Raw genomic sequence first — 22252 nt, 5'->3', positions numbered from 1 at the left:
ATATATATATATATATATATATATATATATATATATATATATATATATATATATATATATATATATATATATATATATATATATATATATATATATATATATATACCTTGACGGTAAGTCAATTGTTGTTGTCTTGTGTTTGACCAAGTATGAGGTAGGTAGCTCCATCCAACACCTTCCCCCAAAACACAAGACTCCAATAGATTTCCTAACGATTTGCCCATTCATGACTTTTTCAAGTGGAAGCGCACTTCTATGTGATTAGTCCGAAGATGAAACTCTGGGCTCCTGATTAGTCTTATAGTACTCGTATTGTCAACAAGTAGGCTTGCAGCCACATATTCAGCTTTAGTTTCGCTCAATGCCACGATTTGTTGCCTGCGACTCATTCATCTAACGGCATCTTCACCTCAAGTAGTGACAAATCCCGATCTTGAGTGTCGGGTCCCAAGGTCGTTGGCATAATCGGAATTAGTGACGCACTTTAACTCCAAAACCATAATGTGAAGTCCTCTTCAAGTATTTAGAGATTCCTTTATAAGATCCAACACCTCTGAAACTATACTAACAGCATATGATAAGTCCGGACGAGTAGTCATAGTTAGATAGAATAAGCTTCCAACAGCTTGTCAATAGGCTTTCTCGGCTCTATTCTTCCGGCGGTTAGGACAATCGCGAGCCCAATGGTCTTCCTGGTGGCACTTATAATACTTGGACCGACGACCCATTGGCTGTTGGTAAGAAGTTTTCTCACCGCTAACACCACCATCGCCATTATTTTGTGAAGCACGTGAAGTTTCATTACCTCTCCCTTTTTGTTTCAGCGCCAGATTGTCAAGAAGTGCTACTTCATCAATTGATTCCTTGCTCGGCAGAAGCATTTCAATTAGTCCCAAACGTTCCGTTGAGCTATTAAGCGATCTCTCTTGGATAAGAACACTAGCCCAGAAACTTTTAAATTCAAAGTAAGGGGGAGAGACAGTTTACATGATCCGCCCCATCAATATTAATTCGGATAGTTCGGCCTGCTGCAGCCTCTTCAATTCGACATTGAGCTCATGGAAATCACGCCGAAGGCGCGCAACATGATTGACAATTCCATACCAAGCATTGGTGATTCCAAAAGAAAGATTCCAGTAGCCTATCTAATCTATGACTTGAACTTAACTCATACACAGTTTCACAAGAAGACGTGAGTTCCTCATTGGTAGCATTCAGCGTATTCATCAAAAAGAGCCGAGCAAGCGAGTCCTTGTCCTAATTGGAACTATCAGCAGGCAATGTCAACTTACCATTTACGACATCCAAAACCTTTTGATGCTTCTGCAGTAAGGTGATTTGCCTTTTCCAACTCGATTAGTTGCTTTGATCCTCCAGTTTCTCAATAGAAGTCATGATGTCATAAATATATTTATGTTATACAAAATGCACTGATTAAAAAGAAAATCTATCTTTTGAATTTTTACCCTATTCCCTAAATATCAAACAATTCATCGAGTAGAAAGATCAAGGGTATATCTTGGATGAATAAAAAAAATTCGTCGCAAGGGCTATATATATTCTTAGTTATTTTTATTATTAATAATAAGTGATTATTTTGCTGGTGGTAACACTGCTCCAGTCAATTTAGATCATAATAAATATTTTAGCGCCTTTCTTTCTAACCTTTATCATTCGTGTAATTTGAAACAATATAAATGATATTCGTATTAATTTTCCGCTATGTTATGCTCAGTGCAGTGAAATAAGTTTTTTGTATTGGTTGAAAGTTAGTATTATATTCAAATAAAATGACAACAGTAACCATAAGAGGAGTCCCTGTTTCGTTTCCTTTTGAACCCTATGCCATTCAAACGGAATATATGGAAAAAGTCTTAGAGTGTCTACAAAATGAAACTAATGGTGTACTTGAATCTCCGACAGGAACAGGAAAAACATTGTCTTTACTATGTTCGACTTTAGCATGGCTAGAATTGAAAAAAATTCAAATCAAAGCACAAAGGACAGTAACAAATAATGATAATGATTTTTTAGCCACTATAAATAATAAATTAAATGATGCCGTGGGTAAACAAGTTAATTCACGTACTTTGTCTGGTATACCTGTGGTGATTTATGCTAGTCGAACACATACCCAATTAACACAAGCTATGAAAGAAATGAAAAGAACAGCATATGGACACATGAAAGCAGTTGTATTAGGATCAAGAGATCAACTGTGTATTCATCCTGAAATTGAAAAAGAAAATAACCGGAATTTCAAGGTACAAAAAAAATATTCTTACATCAAATATTTGTACAAAAATAATTAGTTGATTAATAACAATTTCGATTATGGTACTCCTAATAAATGATTACAAAATTAGTGCAATTGAGAAAAAAACACTTATTATCGGGAGTATCTGTTTTAGGTGATGATGTGTCGATTGAAAGTAAAAACTAGATCTTGTAAATTTTACAATAAAGTGGAACAAAATAAGCTCAACTCTAATGTGTCTACAATTAATATAATGGACATTGAAGATCTCGTCAAAATTGGAAAATGCAATGGCTTTTGTCCATTTTATATGGCAAAAGAGCTTAAGGAAGATTCTGATGTAATTTTCATGCCCTACAATTATTTATTGGATCCATCGATAAGAAAAACTTTGGGTTAGTTATGATGTTTTAATTATTTTATGACTATCCTGTTTTTCATATATAGTGATGTTTGTACTATCTAAACAGAATTTTAATTCGCATGAGGTACTGGTACCACTATTTACAAGTTATTTTATATTAGCTGTTATCATATGATATTTTGTTTTATTTATAAATTCATAAGCTGACACTAACCACCATTACCAATTCATAGGTTTCTTTTGTATCAAATTTTTTACAAAAGCTTATTGTTCTTCCATGTGGCCCCTCCAACCCTATAATCACTAATTTCTTTAGGATGATAGATTAGATTACGAAAGGGCGTAAAAACCGTGAATCTACCTAGCTAACACTTTGACCTGTTGATCTATGGTGTACCTTGGACTGTTTACCAGTCAGGTAGAAAAAACTTTGTTAAATAAGCTACCTGCCTGAGGGTGCGGCTTATTTCTTCTGGATTTAAAAAGGTTGAATGTAACTACTGTAGTCTTGATGTTATGGGTTGCCTCTCACTTACAAAGGAGGTGTTTCTCAGTTTCCTTTGGTTCCTTACTGAAACATATGAAAGAGCTGTCAGAAGTTTCTCTGATGTTGTTAGCTCATCTTTGTTCAATCAAAGGGCTTTTTGAGACCAGTTGGTGGAATAGGACATAAATTTCTTTATTGTTTCAAACCTATGGTCTTATTCTATGTTTCTGAATTCTTCTTTCTTATGACCAGACTTAATGGCTTTTTGGGAAACCTATGAAAGGTTGTTATTCTATAAAAGGAATTGTCCCGCCTTTTTCGTCAAATCATCGGTTTTTTCATAGGCGTGTACTCTGGTATGCCCAGGTACCCACACAAGAATAACTTTATTGTTTGCTCTCACTGAGTTCAAAGAATTGATGCGGTCCTATACCATCTTTGACTCATAGGATAAATACTGTACTACTTACTGTAGTTATGTTGTACAGAACAAGCTCTGCATGTAAGGATAGCGAATGTTTCCGCATGGTAAAGATTCTGAGCTCATTAGAAGAGCGAGCTTGGTTCCTGGCCCATATATTCCTGCCCCTACTGGTCCATTCTCAATTTTCAAGCCATCAGTATAGAATACTAATAAGCTGTGGAAATGCCAAATCTGCATTTGTCCTTTGCTGTCAACTTGTTATTATAATTTTATAGTTTTATAGTGATCATATCTATGGTCACCTTACATTTGTTTAAAATGCTAAGATGCCCAGTAAGGTCGCCAGTTTTCATATTCTGTTCCTTGTATGCCTATATTGCTTTTATTTCTATGAGGGTCTTCCAAAGGCGGTAAGTTTCAAACGACCTGTAGTGGTGCTATGGGAAAACTTTTTTAGGGTACCAAATTGTGTTTGTATACCATTGTGTTTATATTGAATTGTTGGTTTTATATATTGTTAAATTAAGAATATTTATATTAAATTCCTTTTTATAAATTTTGTAGGAATTGACTTAACCAATACAGTAGTTATATTAGATGAAGCACACAATGTAGAAAGAATCTGCGAAGAGTCTGCTTCCCTTCAGATAAAATCGTCCGACGTCGCTTTAGCTATAGAAGAGGTGACAGCCATTATGAAAATGTTGTCAATGGAAACTATACAATTTGAGGATACACCTAAAGATTTTGATGCTAACGATTTATGCAATTTGAAAGAAACATTTTTGAATTTCGAAAAAGAGATAGATGCAATTGATTTAAAAAGTGGATTAAGTGAAGGGTTAACACTGGATGGAACTTTTCTATTTGAATTACTTGAAAAAGCTGGAGTAAGTGTACATTTGTTGTTTTTCTCCTAGTATACAAGTTTAATTTGATTTAATATTTTTGTTTTGTACTTGAAGTGTAGTAATTAAATCAAAATTTTTTCTTTTAGCTATTATTTGTCATTGTAACTAAATGTATAAACTAACTTTTTGAGTTAACAATATGAATATAAGGTTTTGTTTAAAAATATTGCCCTTTACAATTATTAGTAAATATATGTCTACGAATATTTCTCTGTAAATTTAAAAGTAAATGCTTTAAAAATGTTTTACCTTTGTGCAAATGTGCTTTTGTATTTGTGTCTAGCAGAGACACAGTAGATGGAATGAAATATATGATGACCATAGCCCATCTAAAAAAGATTAAGCATTTTGACTTTTCCAAAAAACTTGTACAGAGGATCACAAAAATATGGGCTCATGTAATTTATTTGTGTTTAAAGTGAGAGTAACAATTGCATTCATTTTCAAAACCGAAAACAACTAAAACTAAGTATGATTGAAACGCTAGATGAAAATGAAAAATATGTAATACAAAGGAAAATTCACCTGATTTTTCTTAGGAATGAAATACCAACTTCAAAGAAAAATCTTAGAGTTGTTAATGATTACTGATAACTTTTTATAAACTTTGAGAACGGATCAAATTTGTTCACAAAAAACGTGGATGTAATAAGATCTTAAATTTGTATAATGGAGATAAAAACATAATGAATGAGAATTGCAAAATATATTATTTAGAACAGATATTGTCAACAACAAAAACTTGGGAAATTAAACTGTTACGTCATCAAGAAGATGGACTTTCAATGGCATTGAGAAACTCCGCAGGTAATTTACTTAAATAATCATTAAGCTTAATATTATATTGTTAGCTCAGGGGCTTATTATATATTTTTTTAGGAAAAGGAAGCTGATAATCTGCCAAATTGGTAGTATAGATAGAGTTAAAGACTTTTTCGTGTTGAACAAAAAAGATAATTACCAAAAAAAAATGAATGAAGAGTTAGTTAGCAATAGTTTTGAAGATAACAACATCATAGTTGAGTTGGGATCATAAGCAAAGAATTTTCTTCCCAAACCCAATATAATCTTCAAGTTTTCAGACGTTTTAACAATTTTAATCATGCAAAGTGGCAAAAATGACATTTAAAGCAAAAGGTTGGATGTAGAGTATGTGAACTATATAATATTATGGAAATGCATGTAGAAAAACTAATTATTGTAGAAGAAAATGATGTTAGTGATAGAATTTTCAGCTCATCAGAATGGTTATTTTTTTTACAGTTTTGTTTTTATTATGTGCATAGAGTGTATGTTTTCATTGAAATATTTCTTTATATATTAACATTAGTACTTTGCAAGTGCAAACAGAATCCATTTCAATCATATATTATATATAAATAATGTAGGAAGTTGTCTTGTGACTGAAAATTTTATATGTACTTCATCATGAGAAAAACCGATTATCTGTAAATTCCACATTTTTTACTTGCAGATATCATCTTGTATGCAGTATAGCATTTCAAAAAAACTCACTTATATAATAAACTGCAGTCGTGTTCAATTATTTAGCTTTGGCCATTGTGTGCAAATGGAAACGAGTATGCTTTTGTTTTTGTTGGGTCTATCTTGGAAATAAAGACTCCAAATACAAGCTTGTCATAACTGACTTTTTTTGTCAAAACTGAACAACATTACCTGCTGAATGAAAAATGAATATAACTATGAAAAATGTAATCTATTTATCTAAGATATTTTTCAAATGTGCTAAATGTTAGTTATAAAAACTAAAAAGAGAAAAATGAATTGACTGTTTAACACGATAAATATTTACAGTTGGAATGCCGGAAAGAAACTATAGATGATTAAATTTATAAAAGGCTTTTATTCTAACCTGGTTATTATTGAAGTACTGAATTTATGGAAGACATGTATCTTTTAATATTTTTTCTGAATTTTTACTACTTCACAGCTTGCCTAATGACGTGAAAAGGTTCGAGCCAAATGATCAAAGCACATAAGCCTTTAGTAATGTCAAGTATGGCACGATGGGGCCATCAAAAGGCCTAAGCGTTTCATAGTAGCATACTATGAACTGCATTTTTACTCTGATTTAGTCAAATGAAATTATGATCCTGTGTCAACACAAAATTTGACTTTGACTCTAGTGTATAAAATTTCGTTAATTTAGGTCGTAATTACACGAAAAAGAAATTATATATCATAGAATAGTTTGTTTTTGTATTTAGAAGACTGACTAAACTATATTTTTAAAAATTTTTGGTTTTAATGCTTAATTGAAGATAGAACCATACAAATAAATATGTTGATATTGTTTATTAAGCTCAACTATCAAAATAGCTTGCAAAAACATGAAAATACTTTAAAAGTGTACACTTTTTCTTTTATGATCATAAGTACTTTCTCTCAATAAACTCCAGATATAGTCTCCCATCGTGTTTTTTTTGTATTGGCCTTGATAACGCTGTTCAAAGCTCATAATGTACTGATGAAAACGTTCTCCTTGCTCTTCTGAATACGCTCCCATATTGTTTTTAAATATCTAAATGGGTAGGAACTTTCAATGACATCCTGCAGCCCATGGCATTAAAATTTTTTACCATATCTTCAACTAACTTTTAGTAGTTTTCAGCTTTGTTGTTTCTTAAAAATCCAGAAACTACTGCTTTAAATCTGTTCCAACTAGCTTTTTGAGTATGATTCAGTAACTTCTTCATTGGCGAAAATTTGTTCAATTTGCGGACCAACAAAAAGCCCTGCTTTAATCTTTGCTACTTTTTTTAAGTATTCAAAAGCTTCTGAGGTTTGATTAAGTTTTTTAACAAATTGTTTCCGTTTCAACAATCGAATCATATTCTATGTTTTGTTTTCCGACACAAAATTCTGTTTCTTACAGGTCATGACCGTTGAATATGGTGCTTAGTATCCCCTCTGCTATCCCTAAGGACAGGTGACATGGATACTTTGTATATCAGCCCTGTAGTCCCATCAAAAATCCGACCATTTTGAAATATCCAATCAGCTTCCAGTTATATTCATGATACTTTATTAATTTAAGCAAAATTTTTAACATTTTTATTATTTTCTTTTTAATGTACTGAATGAGCAATTGGAATTTATTTTCGTTATGTAATAAAATAGCTTTTAAGCTTTTTATAGAGCTGTCAATGAATAAACGCCATTCGCTAGGAATACAAGGTATGCTAATTTCTTCCAAACATTCCATTCCAAACAAAGTCTATCTTCTTTTGTAAAAAACGTTGAGACGTGTCATGCCTAGTTAGCTGATCTGTGATATTAACATCAACAAGTAAATTTCACTGTTTTAAACGAGAGCCTAAAAGCTCTGCTTTATTTTCTGGCAAACTCATATCTCTTATCTAAGTCGTTAAAATCTTCTGTAGATATAAGATGGTGTTTTGGTGGTTCCGTGTATGTGAAAATTCCTCATCAGAAAATTCAAGGTCGGGATATTCGATAGGTTTTGCATTTTTTCCTCCAAGTCTTTTACTCGGACTTACAATGCAAAAATAGAAGCCATGAATGTGGTCTTTCTGTTCTCGCCAGATTCTTGGTATTGCAAATTTCATAGATCTTTTCTCAACTTGATACCAATCTAAAATAAAGAAATAAAAAATAAATATGTCTATAGGATTTGAATAAAAATTGCTCACCTTCCAAACATCTTTTACAATAACTACAAGCAACATGTGGTGCCTATGGCTTGTCATGATTCTGAATAAGACAATCAAAATATGCTTTGTAGGCTTCACAAAGAACGTGATATGTCTTTAATTCATATTTTATGGTCAAAACTTTAATAAATTGACCACATATAAAACAAAATGCAGCAGCATCATATTTAGACTTTCACGATGACATTTTAACATTTTCTAGACATGTATTTTCTTTTCGACTGAAAAATCATAATATAAACTTTAGGATAAAAAACGAAAATTTTTTGTTGACTCGTGATTGTTCCAGATCTGAGTTGTATATATTGTTATATTTTGTTTTAGATTCGAAACGACAATTATTTCATGGTACAAAGGTTAATTTCTCAAGTTGTTCAATTCTTGGCTACCCTTAATGAGGGTCCTTTTGCAAGAAGAGGAAATGGCTTACAAATTTTTGAAGAGATGTTGACTGTTGTTTTTTCGGATATTTCTCATGATTTCAGACAGAAAGTCAAAAAGTGTTACAAGGTACATAAAATTGACAAAAAGTATAAATACTAACTCTTAACACATTGACAGGGTAAAAACAGCATGAGAGTATTTTTTGCTAAATATAACTATAGTTAAAAATAGAGAATGGCCCTTTTGGTATAGAAATATATTGTTTGACATTTTTAGGTTTTCATACAAGAGGAACAGGTCAAGAAGAAATCTCCAGATAATTGGTTGTCAAAAATGGTATCTACAAAGGCAGGTGGGAAAATATTGAATTATTGGTGTTTCAGTCCCGGATTTGGGTAAGGGGGCATAAAAGTTTCCAAAAAGAATATAAGTATAATTAAATTTAACTTCGAATGGTGTTGCTGTCCAAGAGTTTATTAAAATGCCAACGTTTCGATCTATTATTTGATCTTTATCAAGGCTAAACATATATGGTAGACCATATTCAAACATTAATGACAATAAAATTATGAAATTATAAGTAAAACTGTAATCAGATAGTGTAACAATATAAATATCTATACATGTATATATAAATGACACATTGTATCTAAGACAAACTATATAACAAACAAATACGAACATTGTTGTATAAAACAGAAGAACAATCAAAAAGTTATTTAAAGAAACCTTTACATATAAGTAAAAACTTGTGTAAACCTTTCCTAAATTATTAAAGGAAGAGATAATTCTGTTAAGATACATCTATCAGTGAATGAATACTTCCAAACTTTTCCAATACTAACAAAAGCATTTTATTTTAAGTCCTCAACTGGCAACACAATTCGAAATTGCAATATATACCTAGAAATAAATTGTCACAGTTTTTCTTTGATGAGTCGACATATTTTTAGTATTTGAATTATAAAACTACATGTTTTTCAGAATGAATATGCTAGTGAGATCTGGCTTAAGAACTTTAATATTAACGAGTGGTACTTTAGCGCCATTAAATCCTCTGATATCAGAATTGGAACTGAATGTGACAGTCAGACTAGAAAATCCTCATATAATATCAGATGATCAATTTTGTGTTAAAATTATACCAACCGGTCCAGATTCCATACCTTTAAATAGCAGCTTTCAAAATAGGTAAGAATAATACTTGCAAATGAAGATGTATTGTTGAATGTTTTAGTTACTAAATTTTTAAATGTTAAAAAGATTATGGTGAATAATCTTACACATTTATTATGCTGGTATAGATAATCAGTTGGCTAACACATTACAAATAGATATTATACGCTGAATGGTCTCTAATGTTTGTTCACGTTATCTGCATTCCTAAAATTAGATTTTGAAATTCTTAATCACATACTTCTTGTAGTTGTTAGTGTTACTTGATGTGCTAGCTTTCATTAAGAATTTGGTTTCTGGAGAAAAGGTTCCTCTAGTAGGCCAATTTACACTGCCGGCCAAAAGTTTTAAGACCATATTAAAACAACATAATTACATATATAAGAAATGTACACCTGCACATTCTATTGTTAATATCGATTAATTGTTTTCAAACACCGGCAATCGCTGCGTTACAGATAAAGTCGTAATAGAGTTGGCGACGAAGTTATTTCAGTTTTTTAGTATAAAACAAAACACTTTTTTAAACAAAGAATAGTTACTAAAAACTCTGTTTACTACCCTTACGCCAACACTCCATACACTCACTGACGCACCTCTCAGTAACTATGCTGTCTTGAAAGAGACCAAAGATAATCATAAAGTTTACCTCCAATCTCTGATAATGTTGACTTGATTAATGAGAAACAGTTTTGTTCATTTTGGGCACCAACAATGGAGCGATTTATTCTATTTTTCAAATCACTTTTTTTTATACATGTATACAATGAAATCGACAGTATATTTTAAAATAATATATATATTAACATCAGATTCTTTATTTTGTTTTTGTCTTATTTATAGTATATTTTTAGGGATAATCCCAGGTACATAAATTCATTGGGTATGGCAATATTAAACATCAGTCGAATGGTACCAGACGGCATGTTAATATTTTTTCCTTCGTACCCTACCATGTTGAAATGTCAACAGATATGGCAAGAAAGTGGAATTTGGAGTAGTTTAAATAATCAAAAAGTAAATATATTGTAACGTTACTTTTAACAATTTCAGAAGGACGGTTAATTGTGAAATAAACCAAATTTTGAAGCATAATTTATCACATTTTTAGGCAATTTTTGTGGAACCTAGGGAAAAGAATTCATTTAACAGCGCTATGTCTGAATATTATTCAAAGATAAAAGATCCAACTAATAAAGGAGCTATTTTCATAGGGGTTTGTAGAGGAAAAGTATCGGAAGGTCTGGATTTTGTGGATGCAAATGGAAGAGCTGTTTTGATAACTGGATTGCCATACCCGCCATTCAAAGATCCGAAAGTTGTGTTGAAAAAAGAGTATTTAAATAGATGTAATGTAGAAGATAAAGCAGTAAGTATATTTTTATTAAAAAAAATTGATTAAGTACAGAATATAGCTCATAACTTAATCAAAAATAAAAAATGAAACCCAACGTTTTCTAAAATTCTAATCATTGAAGAGAGGCTTTTCCCAAGTACTAGTAGCGTTAAAATGGTTCCAAAAGGCGGGTAAAATAAAATACTAGTGCCATGGGTGTGTAAGTGATCCAAATCAGGACAGATTGTTTGAGACTTCAAGTGTTAAGACAACAGTTAGTTACCACATTTCGACAAGATTCAGACAATGTTCAAAATACAATTAGGAATAAGATTTGAAAGTTCCCTATCATTCCTGTGTATGGAAAAATGGGGTTTTCGCGATTTTCAACAAAACTTTTATCATAAAAATACCTTAGATAAAAATAGTACATCATAAAATTATCTACAAAAAACGTATCTATACTTTTTTTCTTACGAGCCACCGTTTCTGAGATATAACGATTCATAGTTGTAAAAGTTGTAATCGTCGTAAGATACATTAGTACGCATGTATATACATCTTTAGAGTTGTAATATATGTTAAAATATTGGTCATTGTAACTTACAATTAAAATATAAAATAAATATAACTTATAACTATAAGAATGTCAGGTAAAATGGAACCTAGTCCCTTAATTTCTACATTTCATGGAGATAAAGTCCCTGTTGACCCTGTATTGTTGTTCCAACGCATGAGTATTACTGCAGCACAGAAGTCTGCCATTTATGATTGTTTTGAAAAGGTAGATTTTGATATTAACAACACAGATGCGACATACATCATTGACAGAGTATACTGAGGTACTGCACCGCGTTGTGTGGGATAGCGAAGTAACATTCAACGTTACCTTAGATAAATACGTCGACATTTTGATTTCAGAGCTACTGTCGTATTTGCATTGCATGATACCAAAGCTGCAGAGCGACGTCGTCGAACTTTAGATATTTTATCTGATAAACTTATAACAGTTCCAACCAGTCTATAGAAATTTCTTACAAATACGCACAATAAGTCAATGTTGAAAGAAAAGTTTACAGCTGAAAATATATTGGTAATACAAGCTAATAATGATGCTGATATATTGATTATTGAAACAGCAATAGAGCAATTCAATTTAACAAATACAACTATTGTTGTTGGCGAAGACGTAGAATTACTCGTATAACTCACTGCTCGAACTCTAACTGAAAAAACATTTTCCTCTTAAAACCAGTAAAAGCTCAACATAAATCGGAAATCTATTAATCAAATAGTTTATCTATTTTTGCAAAGTGTCAAAATCATGTACTATTTTTACACGCAATAACTGGCTGTGACACGACATCTGCATTTTACAGGACGGATAAAATAACAGTTTTCAAAAAGTTTAAAAAACAAGTTTAGTTCAATGTGGTGAGGTTTTTAAAAATAATAATTTAACTCGACAAGAAGTTATTACCAACAGCATTCGCTTTCTTCTTTCTATGTACCGAGCTCATAAAAAACTACCTACTTAGTATCGATATGCAGGTTTGGTCAACAATACATTAGAACCCGCTCAAACTTTACTCCCACCGCACCGGAAAAACTGCTGAATACAATTTTTTGCAACTGTTTTGTTCTCTGGCATGTACACCTTGTCAAGGCCGGTCAGGCTCTAATATTGAATAACTAACAGTTGAGGATCCATTTGATTCCAACGAGGCGACATGCGATACCTCACTCTTGACGCAATTTACATGCACTCAGAATGAAGAAGAAGAAGAATTTGAAAGTTACGACTCGGACGATTAAATTTCACAACTTTTTTTAAATTTAAATCGCTTTTATTTTTTCATTTTCTGCTAATTTTCATTATTATGCAATAGTTTCAAATTAAACATGTTCACAACAGACCAGTGGGGTAGGTCTACTACCTCATAGGTGGCGTGGAAACGTGTGCAAATTATGACGGTACAACTTTTTGAATCATATCTCAGAAAAAATGGGTCTAATACGTTCTTTGTAGATAATTTTATGATGTACAATTTTTATCTAAGGTATTTTTATGATAAAAATTTTGTTGAAAATCGCGAAAACCCCAATTTTTGACCTTTGATCTTTAATATAATTTTTTCCATACACGAGAATTATGGGGAACTTTCAAATCTTGTTCCTAATTATATTCTGAACAATTTGTCTGATTTTCAACTTAGTGGGAATTTATGTAACTTTGATTGTCTATATTGACCGGACTAAGTGGTCGAATATAATGTTATCACAAGTGTCGATATTATGCAATAATTGATGTGCTTTGGTAAACAGAAGTACAATCAAAAGTTTTAGGAAATACTGAATATCACCACTATATGTGTATGGTGGAGGATTACGGTGCCATTAATAAAGAGAGTCTTATAATATATACATCATTGAAATAGGTACAATGTTGAGGTATTTGAACCAAAGCCATACCTTTAATTCCAGTTTTTGAAGAAAATTCCTTCTATGTATATCTGATTATTATCATATATAATCGAATATAGCAAGATATTGAAATGTAAATAATATGGCTAGCTAATAACCCTGACCTCAGACCAATTGCCTCTTTGGATTATAATTAATAGTCCCTTATGAGCTTTATTAACTTAATAAAATGTGGTTTTATGGCAGAGAAGAAAATATATCCGATTTAAATTAATCTTTTCATTGTTTTTCAGTTTTTTTTTGCCTTCCGTATTTAAGCTTTAATATTAATAGTTTATTTATTTATTTATCTTGATAGAGAACCATGATTTTCAATTTTGTTAACATCTTATCTTTTTTGGACAATGTTTGAGACAACTTTGTGAATTTTGCTGCTGTTCATAATAACTTCTCGCCTTTCTCATAAATGACCAATATTCTTCTATTAACTGAGGATTAGAGTTATTCGGGAAATGATACTGTTTTGATATATAAGATAATCATGGCTCATAACAAGCAAAATATTTTTTATTCTGATTGATCGAAAGAAACATTTTCCATAAGCCTTGTTTGCATGACTTCTGAGGGAAGTCTGCAGATCCGCCAAAATCATTTCACATTAAACTTTTTGATATTTATTCTATTGATGATAATTATTTTTTTAGTTTTTAAAAGGACAAGATTGGTATAACTTAGAAGCAACTCGTGCTGTAAATCAAGCGATCGGACGAGTAATACGTCATAAAGATGATTATGGTGCCATATTATTGCTTGATTCTCGTTTTAATAATCCCGTTCTCAAAAATCATATGTCGTTGTGGATAAGAAATAGCATAAAAGTATCAAGAAATTTTGGAGAGCTTATGAAAGATTTGAGATCATTTTTCAAAGCAGCTGATGCTAAGGTATCACATTATAATTGTATTTAAACGCATGTTGAATTTAATAATAATAATAATTATATTTGTATTTAGCAATTAGACTGTATTGACATTTTTCAAGCTATCACTGTTTGGTTCTAATTAACATTGTACAGTTAAAGGTGCTGAGAAACAGCAGATAAACGTACATTTTATTGTATGTTTTTTGCTATTAAATAATTTTATTTGTTTTTAGTATAAGGGCGTATTGGAAGAAAAATCTTTGACACCACTTTCAGCTGAATTTGGTGGACCTTCTAGTTATAAAATTAATGAAGATACTTCAAATGCAGGAGAAGTTATTATTCATAGTAAAAAGACAAAAGAATTGACAGGAAATCCTTCAAAAAAAATTAAGCTGTCAGTTGTGCCTAACTCTTCGAAGGAATCAAAATCATCAAACCAAAGTGATTTGACAAAAGATTATATAGTTATGGTAGTTATCACATTAATAAGTTATTATTTTTATTATATTTTCTATCTGTCTCGTTAAGTAGATGTGTTTGTTCCAAAATAAACTTTCACGTATTTAGGAAATTAGTCATCGGAAAATAATTGAGTTATGAGATGGTGAATGCTAATGTAGTGATGAATTGTACAAAATTTAATTCTCTTAAACTAGCAGTATATTTAAATACATCTGATTTATTTATCGATTTATCTGGTTGGTTTCCAAGTCATTTTCTCATTTAATATTCGGTGAGAATTATAGAGTGTTCGCAGTTGAGGTTCATCTTAATTGATTTTTAGATTATTTAAAACTTAATTGTAGTAATTTAAATGATCACACTTCCCTATTATTTATGAAGATGTATTTGAGGACGTACTTGGTATTTTACTGCAATATCTTAATATTTTATCGAAGTGAGTTTCAAAAATTTAGAAATTATATACATTATATTTTTATTGCTTTAATGAATATTGATGGTATACTATAATGAGCTAACGTGTATGTCAGAAATTATAAAAACAATGTTTTTCTGAATATTTGTGTACGGATGCTTTCCAAAGAACTTGTTTTAGTTAAAATTTTTTCATTTATTTACTACTTTTGGTTACACAGGAGTTCTATTTTTCTTTTTTAACAGAATATCCTATTTTTTCATCGCATTTTTAAAATATACGATGAATTTCAATATTCAAATTTATTTGAAACATATATCAGAGCCCTTAATCAATAATCATCAAAAAAATTATAATTATTGTTTGAAAAATCCTACTAAATGGAAGGAGGGCATTATAATTATTCCATGTCTATGTATGTATGGATTTTGGGATATGGTATACACTGCGACCCAAAGGATCAGTGTTTATGATCTGTTATCCCACTTCTTTTAAAAAGTCTAGATTGTGGGATGACTTTAATTTCCAGAGATCTTCGTCTTCTATTTAAAGTGCTCCCAGGTGTAGTGCTCTGAAGTTCCTTAGTGTTTCAGCTTTAGAGAGAAGGTGGATAGAGGTTTCATCTTCTGTGCAATAAACTCTGCACGCAGCATTATCTGCTAAGTCTAGCGTCTTAAGGTGTCCATTGATGCGACAGTGCCACGGTAGACTTGCTGTTAATATTCTTGATTGTTCTTATGATTGAAACTACTGCCAATATGATATATAAAATGATTTTTAGATCATAAGTTCTACAATAATTTATAATTGTAAAAAAGTTGGAAAAAAAAATAAAAACGAGACACTGTTGATAATCCAACGTAAATTGAATCGTTCACATTTAAACTTTAATAGAACCTATAAAAAAGAGGCACAATAAGTTGTTTGAATCATTTATTCAAGGATTTCTAAAGATTTAGGGAGATGATGATTAAGACAAATTCCGGTAATTTTTGGCCAGGTTTCAAATAAATTGAAATAACTAAATATTGGAATACTTTAGACGTTTCAAACATATTGAAATTTCAGTAGATATGTGCAATAAAAAACAGGGTGATGTTTAGAAAAATATTATCCATCATTTCTGATATATACATCGAACTAAGCATATTGTTGAATGTACCACATATATGTAGGGTCTGGTGGCAGAATTATCTTTTCAATATTAAATAAATAACTCATTGATATATTGTTTTAATAAAGATATCAGAAATAAAAGTAGAGATGCGGAATTCACTTATTCTTAAAAATTATTTCATCCAAATATCTTCCAGTTGCATGTACCATTCGAACCAGAGCCTCGTGTTTTGCTCTATACTCTGCAGTAGGCTCGATTGAATTGCGCTGATTTCATGATGAATAATACAACAATCATTCGCAGATTATTACTATAAACTTTTTCTTTGAGATCACCCCATACAAAAATTCATAAGTGGAATCTATTGACTTTGGTGTTTCAGTCAAAGGTTGGTAGAGACCAGTAAAGATAATGGTGCTTGTTAACGTGGCTGTTTAAATGGAAATTAGCCTTGTTACTCCAATAAAATTTTTTCGCAAAACAAAGTTTAAACTTTTGGAAGATTTGGATTTTGAAAGGATAGATCTGGAAATTTAGTTAATAATCGCCCATGGAAGTCCAAATGAAGCTGTCATTTTCCATATTGAAAGTCGTGGAGAAGTTCAATTTTTATGGGATTGAGGAGTGTTCATATCCTCTATACCCAGGAACGAATTAATTTTATACTTAGTGCATCTATTAATTTTCCGATACCGAAGTGCGAACAAAATTGTCGACGAACAACAACGTATCGATGGCAAACGCGCGATGTTCACCGAATCACTGCGACATTGTGACTGAGAAATCGGACGAATACTAATTCCTCTCCCCGCACAGTTTATTATTTTTAAAAATAATTTTGTTTAAAAACACAAATCTTCCGCCAGACACCCTATAGTATATTATTCAAATGTATGTTACTTACTAGAAAGATGATAACTGAAAACTTATTGTTCTAAATTATAGCACAAAATTTAAAAATCTTTTGGAATATTTGCACAATTGTTCGAGACAAGAATTAGGGAATACTCCTGTATGTTCTACAAATCAGATATATCATGTTTGTTTTATATTTGAATTCTTCCAGAAATTGATAATCGATTATATTGATTACAACATTTTTAGTCTGTATTCTAAAATATATATCAAGTATACTATTAAGTGGTAATGACTTCATGTATGCCACACCATATTTTACTTATGAGGAAGTATGGGCGTGAGAGCATATCATCGATTAATTCTGATGAAGTCAAGTCAACATGCTTATCAGTATGACGCCATTACTACTGGCCAGTATACGGAGTTATATTCTGGAATACAAGCTGATTGCCTTTTATCTTTTAGGTTAGGAAACGTTTAGATGATTCTTCCTTTAAGGATTTTGTCGAAGCTATAAAGAACTACAAGGCTTGTGACAGTATAAGTTCATTAATTAGTCAGTTAGATAATGTATTTAAGAATAAATGTCATTTGAAATATCTCATTCCTGGTTTAGAATCATATATAAAGACTGATCATAAGTTAGATTTTAGTAAATATTGTCAAGATAACGGTTTACTTGATGTTTGAGATAATTGTACTGATTTTATATATAATGGAACTTTTAAATACAAGATATTTTTCTATGTATAAATACTTTTATGAGTGGATGCAGTTTAGGAAATAGCCATTTTGAATAATATATACAGGATGGTTCAGAATTGTTTATATTATTTTCTAGAGCTGATAATACTTTCAAAAAAATGGTACTTCTTTGCATATTTTTTTTTAATTTGAATAAGCAAAATATGTATTGATAAGTTCATAACTTTTTGAATGAACGTTATAAATAATATTTTCAAACGTAGCCTTCTTTGAAATCTCTTCATTCTGTCCAACTTTTCTTTCCATTTTTTATTTTGTCTTAAAAATGAGTTTTTTTGCGGTTATCAAAATAAGTATTTGTTCGTGAGAAATAAACACTCAGTGCTTTATCTGAAATTAGGAAATGTGCCTAATTTATAGATTTTGACATGGAACTTTCACATGTCCAGTCCAAAAAACATTACAGGGCCATTGATTTAGTTACTTAACATAATATTCTCTATTGATTCTTTTACTCTTGGAAAATAGTCAATGTTGATTATACAGGTTTCCCAAAAAAAACAGTCTCAATCACTAACAAACCTACGTTGGCCAATTCACTCCAAAAAAAACCGATTGTTTGAACTGCTATTTAGTCTCTGATGTATTATGAGGTATCCACACTTTGTCCACAATTGTGGAACGACGCAAAAATTCATCCACTCCAGATTGTCACACGATTGTGTTTGTAGTGGATTGACGCGGTACTCCTTCCAGGCAAGCTAAGTGTCTTTTGAAATTCAAACTACTAAATGTGTGAAATGTCTAATGCTTCCACCAAAACGTGAATTTAATTGTTTCAGGAATTGAGACCCCAACTGGGGATCTGGAACGTTCTCCGAGGGTGTATGAAATTCATGTAACTATATTTTTTACAAATACAAACTAAATGACGCAGCTTTTCGAAATCTTGACAGGGGCAATATTTCCCTTTCAATTAAGAGAAGGGGTAATTCACAAATTCACGTTTTTTCTAATATCTGCCCAACGGTTTGGATTACGGTGTTCATATTTTAATGTGAGTCTTTCCCAAATATGAACTTTAGTTAAGGTCCTCATTTAACTTTCCTTTTTAATCAGTTTTGAAATAGTATAAAAATGATTAGAGCAGTGTCCTGGGGATGTACCTCCTTTATGATAGTTTGAAGGAAAAGTTTTCATAAAGTAATTAATTTATTTTTGGACTTACTAGCAGGTCTTTAATACAAAGTACATGTCTCGACCGCCTTGTTTATACAAGGTGTGATAAAAATACGGTGAAACGGAAGTAAAAAATTAACAAACACTACTTAATCTTGAAAATACTGCTCTTGATTAGCAATGCACTTATCCTGAAGTTGAATTCATGACCAAATATTTTCGGGGAGGCTAGTTTCTCTCCCTTTAATCTATTTTTGATTTCCGGGAAGAGCAAAAGTCGCATACGAGGCGGTACCCAAAAGTAATCGGAATAGCTTTACCATGGGTGGAGCTTTTGTAGTACTGATTTCTGCAGCTAGGGCCTGCCTAGCGCAATTCATCCACAGTTCAGTGCCGCGCGGGCCGTTGATCTGCCACGTTCTATTCATCACTAGTGACCGTTTTTGTTAGTAATGTTTCACTGCTGCTTCGTTTTTTATGATGGCAAATTTATATAAACAACGTGCCACTGTAAAATGTTTGTTTCCTACTTGGGAAAAACGCTGCTGAAACTGTTTTAATGTTGAAAACTGCTTACAAAGATGATACTATGGGGAAAACGCAAGTGTATGGGTGGTTTTCTCGATTTAAAAATGGCGACATGTCAATTGATGACAAACCTCGCTCTGGACGTTCATCAACTGTCCGAATCGATGAAAATGTTGAAAGAATGCGAGAGCTTGTGCGCTCAGACCGTCGACAGACAATTGATCAACTGTCTGAAATCTGTGGAATTTCTTGGAGCTTGGTTCAGCAAACAGGTGACTGATTCTTCCACGCCTGAAAAGGGGCATTAAAGGACGGCGATTTGAAAACATTGAAGACATCAAGAAAATAACGAGACAGGAGCTTGTAGCCATCTCTAAAAATGAGTTCAAACAATGTTTCGTACAGTGGAAGCACCTCTGCGACAAATGTATCACTTGCAGTGGAGAGTATTTTGAAGGGGTTGAGGTTGTTTTGTAAATATATAGCATTTAAAAAATAATTCCGGTTATTTTGGGGTACTCCCTCGTAGTGGTATATTTGGTAAAGATGTAGACAGACAGGAAAAGTTTTAGCGAATACAAAACAACTAGTAGTATGGTGCAATAAAGTCGTTAACTCATTTTCAGTGCTAATTCGTAGCTGAGCTCTCGAATAGTCAATCACATAAACAGATTTGTCTACTTTTTGCAAATTATCAACTGTGTTTAGTTAAGGGACGAATTTCCACCTCTATACTACTTGTTAACAGTATTCCAAGATACTATATTATCATTAAATAGATTTTAACATTTAGTGAGTTTCTTTCGCACTCTTTCCACTTTATCAAAAAATGTTCAAAATTAATGTCTAAACATGATGTCAATAAAACGGCTATAATAACAGTCTAACGAGCTGAAACCTATTCAAACTTGTCACTGTTTGGTTCAATATGATTGAAGTAGATGCACCATAATTGCTGCTATAAAAATTTCTTTCTCGTATTCTTATCACTCGTTCATCCATATTGACTTAAAACTTATTATGCCATCTTTATTGTGTTATTTTTCATCATATCAAAGCAGTATATATTTTTGTTAAAAATAATTTATTTGGTATCGTTTACATTTACAAGATAAATAAGAAAATTATTCAATAGATTCAAAAATTTTATCTAAATTGTATCTTCCTGGTAGCTTAATAACTTGATATGATTTGAATCGTATGTTAATGGTAATTTTTTAACCCTTCAACAGCGAGAGTAATTTTTGTTTGCAAAACAAATAAAAACAGTATGATTATATAAAAAATGTTAACATTTTCTTCATTACCTTTTTGACAGTTAAATGAAAAACTACATATATAGTTCAAATTATTACTTTATACATTATGAAATTTGATTTATTTGAGATAAATTACCAATAAAATATAATGTTTTTCTATTTTTTAACCCTTGCCATTGAAAGTTGCGTGCAATAAGCCTGGAAATATAATAATTAATAGTAGTTTCTTTAGTCCGGGTTCCTAGTCCCACAGCAAGCAAAAGAAATGATGTGGCCAGAAAGGAAATTTATAATAATGACGCATTTTTTCTGACACCCTCATTTACCATTTTTAATAACTTAATCTGTTACTCTGCGATGTTGAACAAATAATTTTTTATTCAAAATTTGATTATTCCAGTCCGCTCATCCAGGCAGGTTAGAATCAGAACGTCGTGACCAGACGTCTTCAGAACACTTTCATCAGATGCCTATATCGGAGACATTAACCCTCCCTGTCACTTCAATTTGCTCGTACTCACGTTGATTGGAAAAGGGATGAGTATAAAATCAATCTTTTTGGAAACGTATACCAAAGTCAGAGAAAATTTGTACAGGTTTATATTGAATAACGAGTTGAGTTTGGAGATTCGTTTACTCTGAGTGGCAGAATTTCTTTAGAAACACAAACTGATCTTAAGTTCGTAGCTGGATCTTTATGCAATCTTCTGTATTATGGTACATCCATGAGCTACCAAAATACATGCATCCAACGGTTTCATAAGAGCGTAAGTAGATATCGCATCAGTTTTTCCAATACCTGAACGAGGTTGGAATTTCTGTTATGGAGTAGTCTAGCCCTAATCCCACTGAACATCAAGAGAAGAGCCAGGACCTGAAGTACCAAAATCCTCCCAGGAATTAAAGGTGACCATTGAAGAGGAATATGAAGATGTAATTTGAAGAGCATGGAAACTGCAATGATTACACATAGTGGCATTACAAGCTACCGAGGAGTAAAGTTATTATGAAAAATTGAAAAACAAGCGATTTATACTTTGCAAAAGCTAGTCTGGACATTTATGTTACTTTTCATACAGTGTCAGAGCATGTATAAATACTATTATTTAAGTCAAGCCTGCAGAAGTTCCTGTGTTTTACGCTCTTCTCCACAAAACCTGCAATCAATGGTGATGTTTTTATGATCTCAAGGTGTTCATGTAAGTGACAGAGTCCCGTCAGAAATCATGTGAGAATACATAGGTCGATGTATTTATTAGATCTAGCAAGAGTCTCTAAAACCAAGTTTATTTCTGGCACTATTATGATGTTTGAACGTGTGGGGTTGATTTTAATGCAAACAAGAC

The 22252-nt window shown here is 31.7% G+C and overlaps 1 protein-coding gene across 2 annotated transcripts; it reads left to right on the top strand.

Moving 5' to 3' along the window:
- Positions 1 to 162: 162 nt before the first annotated feature.
- LOC130453316 (regulator of telomere elongation helicase 1 homolog) lies at positions 163 to 21049 on the top strand. Of its 2 annotated transcripts, XM_056792981.1 has the most exons (12): positions 163 to 737; positions 825 to 2264; positions 2412 to 2652; positions 4097 to 4422; positions 8463 to 8648; positions 8799 to 8917; positions 9507 to 9713; positions 10553 to 10715; positions 10810 to 11067; positions 14163 to 14402; positions 14614 to 14853; positions 17701 to 21049. In XM_056792981.1, exons 2-12 carry the CDS (start codon positions 1791 to 1793, stop codon positions 17923 to 17925), a joined length of 2679 nt encoding a protein of 892 aa, XP_056648959.1. In that variant the 5' UTR covers positions 163 to 737; positions 825 to 1790; the 3' UTR covers positions 17926 to 21049. The 2 variants fall into 2 exon arrangements, with proteins under 2 accessions (XP_056648959.1, XP_056648958.1); XM_056792980.1 differs by having other exon boundaries at positions 163 to 2264.
- Positions 21050 to 22252: the final 1203 nt, after the last annotated feature.

This window comes from Diorhabda sublineata, chromosome 2 (assembly GCF_026230105.1).
Source record: "Diorhabda sublineata isolate icDioSubl1.1 chromosome 2, icDioSubl1.1, whole genome shotgun sequence".
NCBI classification, from domain to species: Eukaryota; Metazoa; Arthropoda; class Insecta; order Coleoptera; family Chrysomelidae; genus Diorhabda; species Diorhabda sublineata.
Note: the sequence above shows the minus strand (reverse complement) of the source record. Positions and strands in the feature narration are given on the sequence as shown.

Excerpts from the sequence above, each read along its gene's own strand:
- LOC130453316 (XM_056792981.1), top strand. The coding sequence starts at position 1,791 with ATGACAACAGTAACCATAAGAGGAGTCCCTGTTTCGTTTCCTTTTGAA. Across the intron at positions 2,653-4,096 it reads ATCGATAAGAAAAACTTTGG|GAATTGACTTAACCAATACA; the intron begins GTTAGTTATGAT and ends TAAATTTTGTAG. Across the intron at positions 11,068-14,162 it reads GTAATGTAGAAGATAAAGCA|TTTTTAAAAGGACAAGATTG; the intron begins GTAAGTATATTT and ends TTATTTTTTTAG.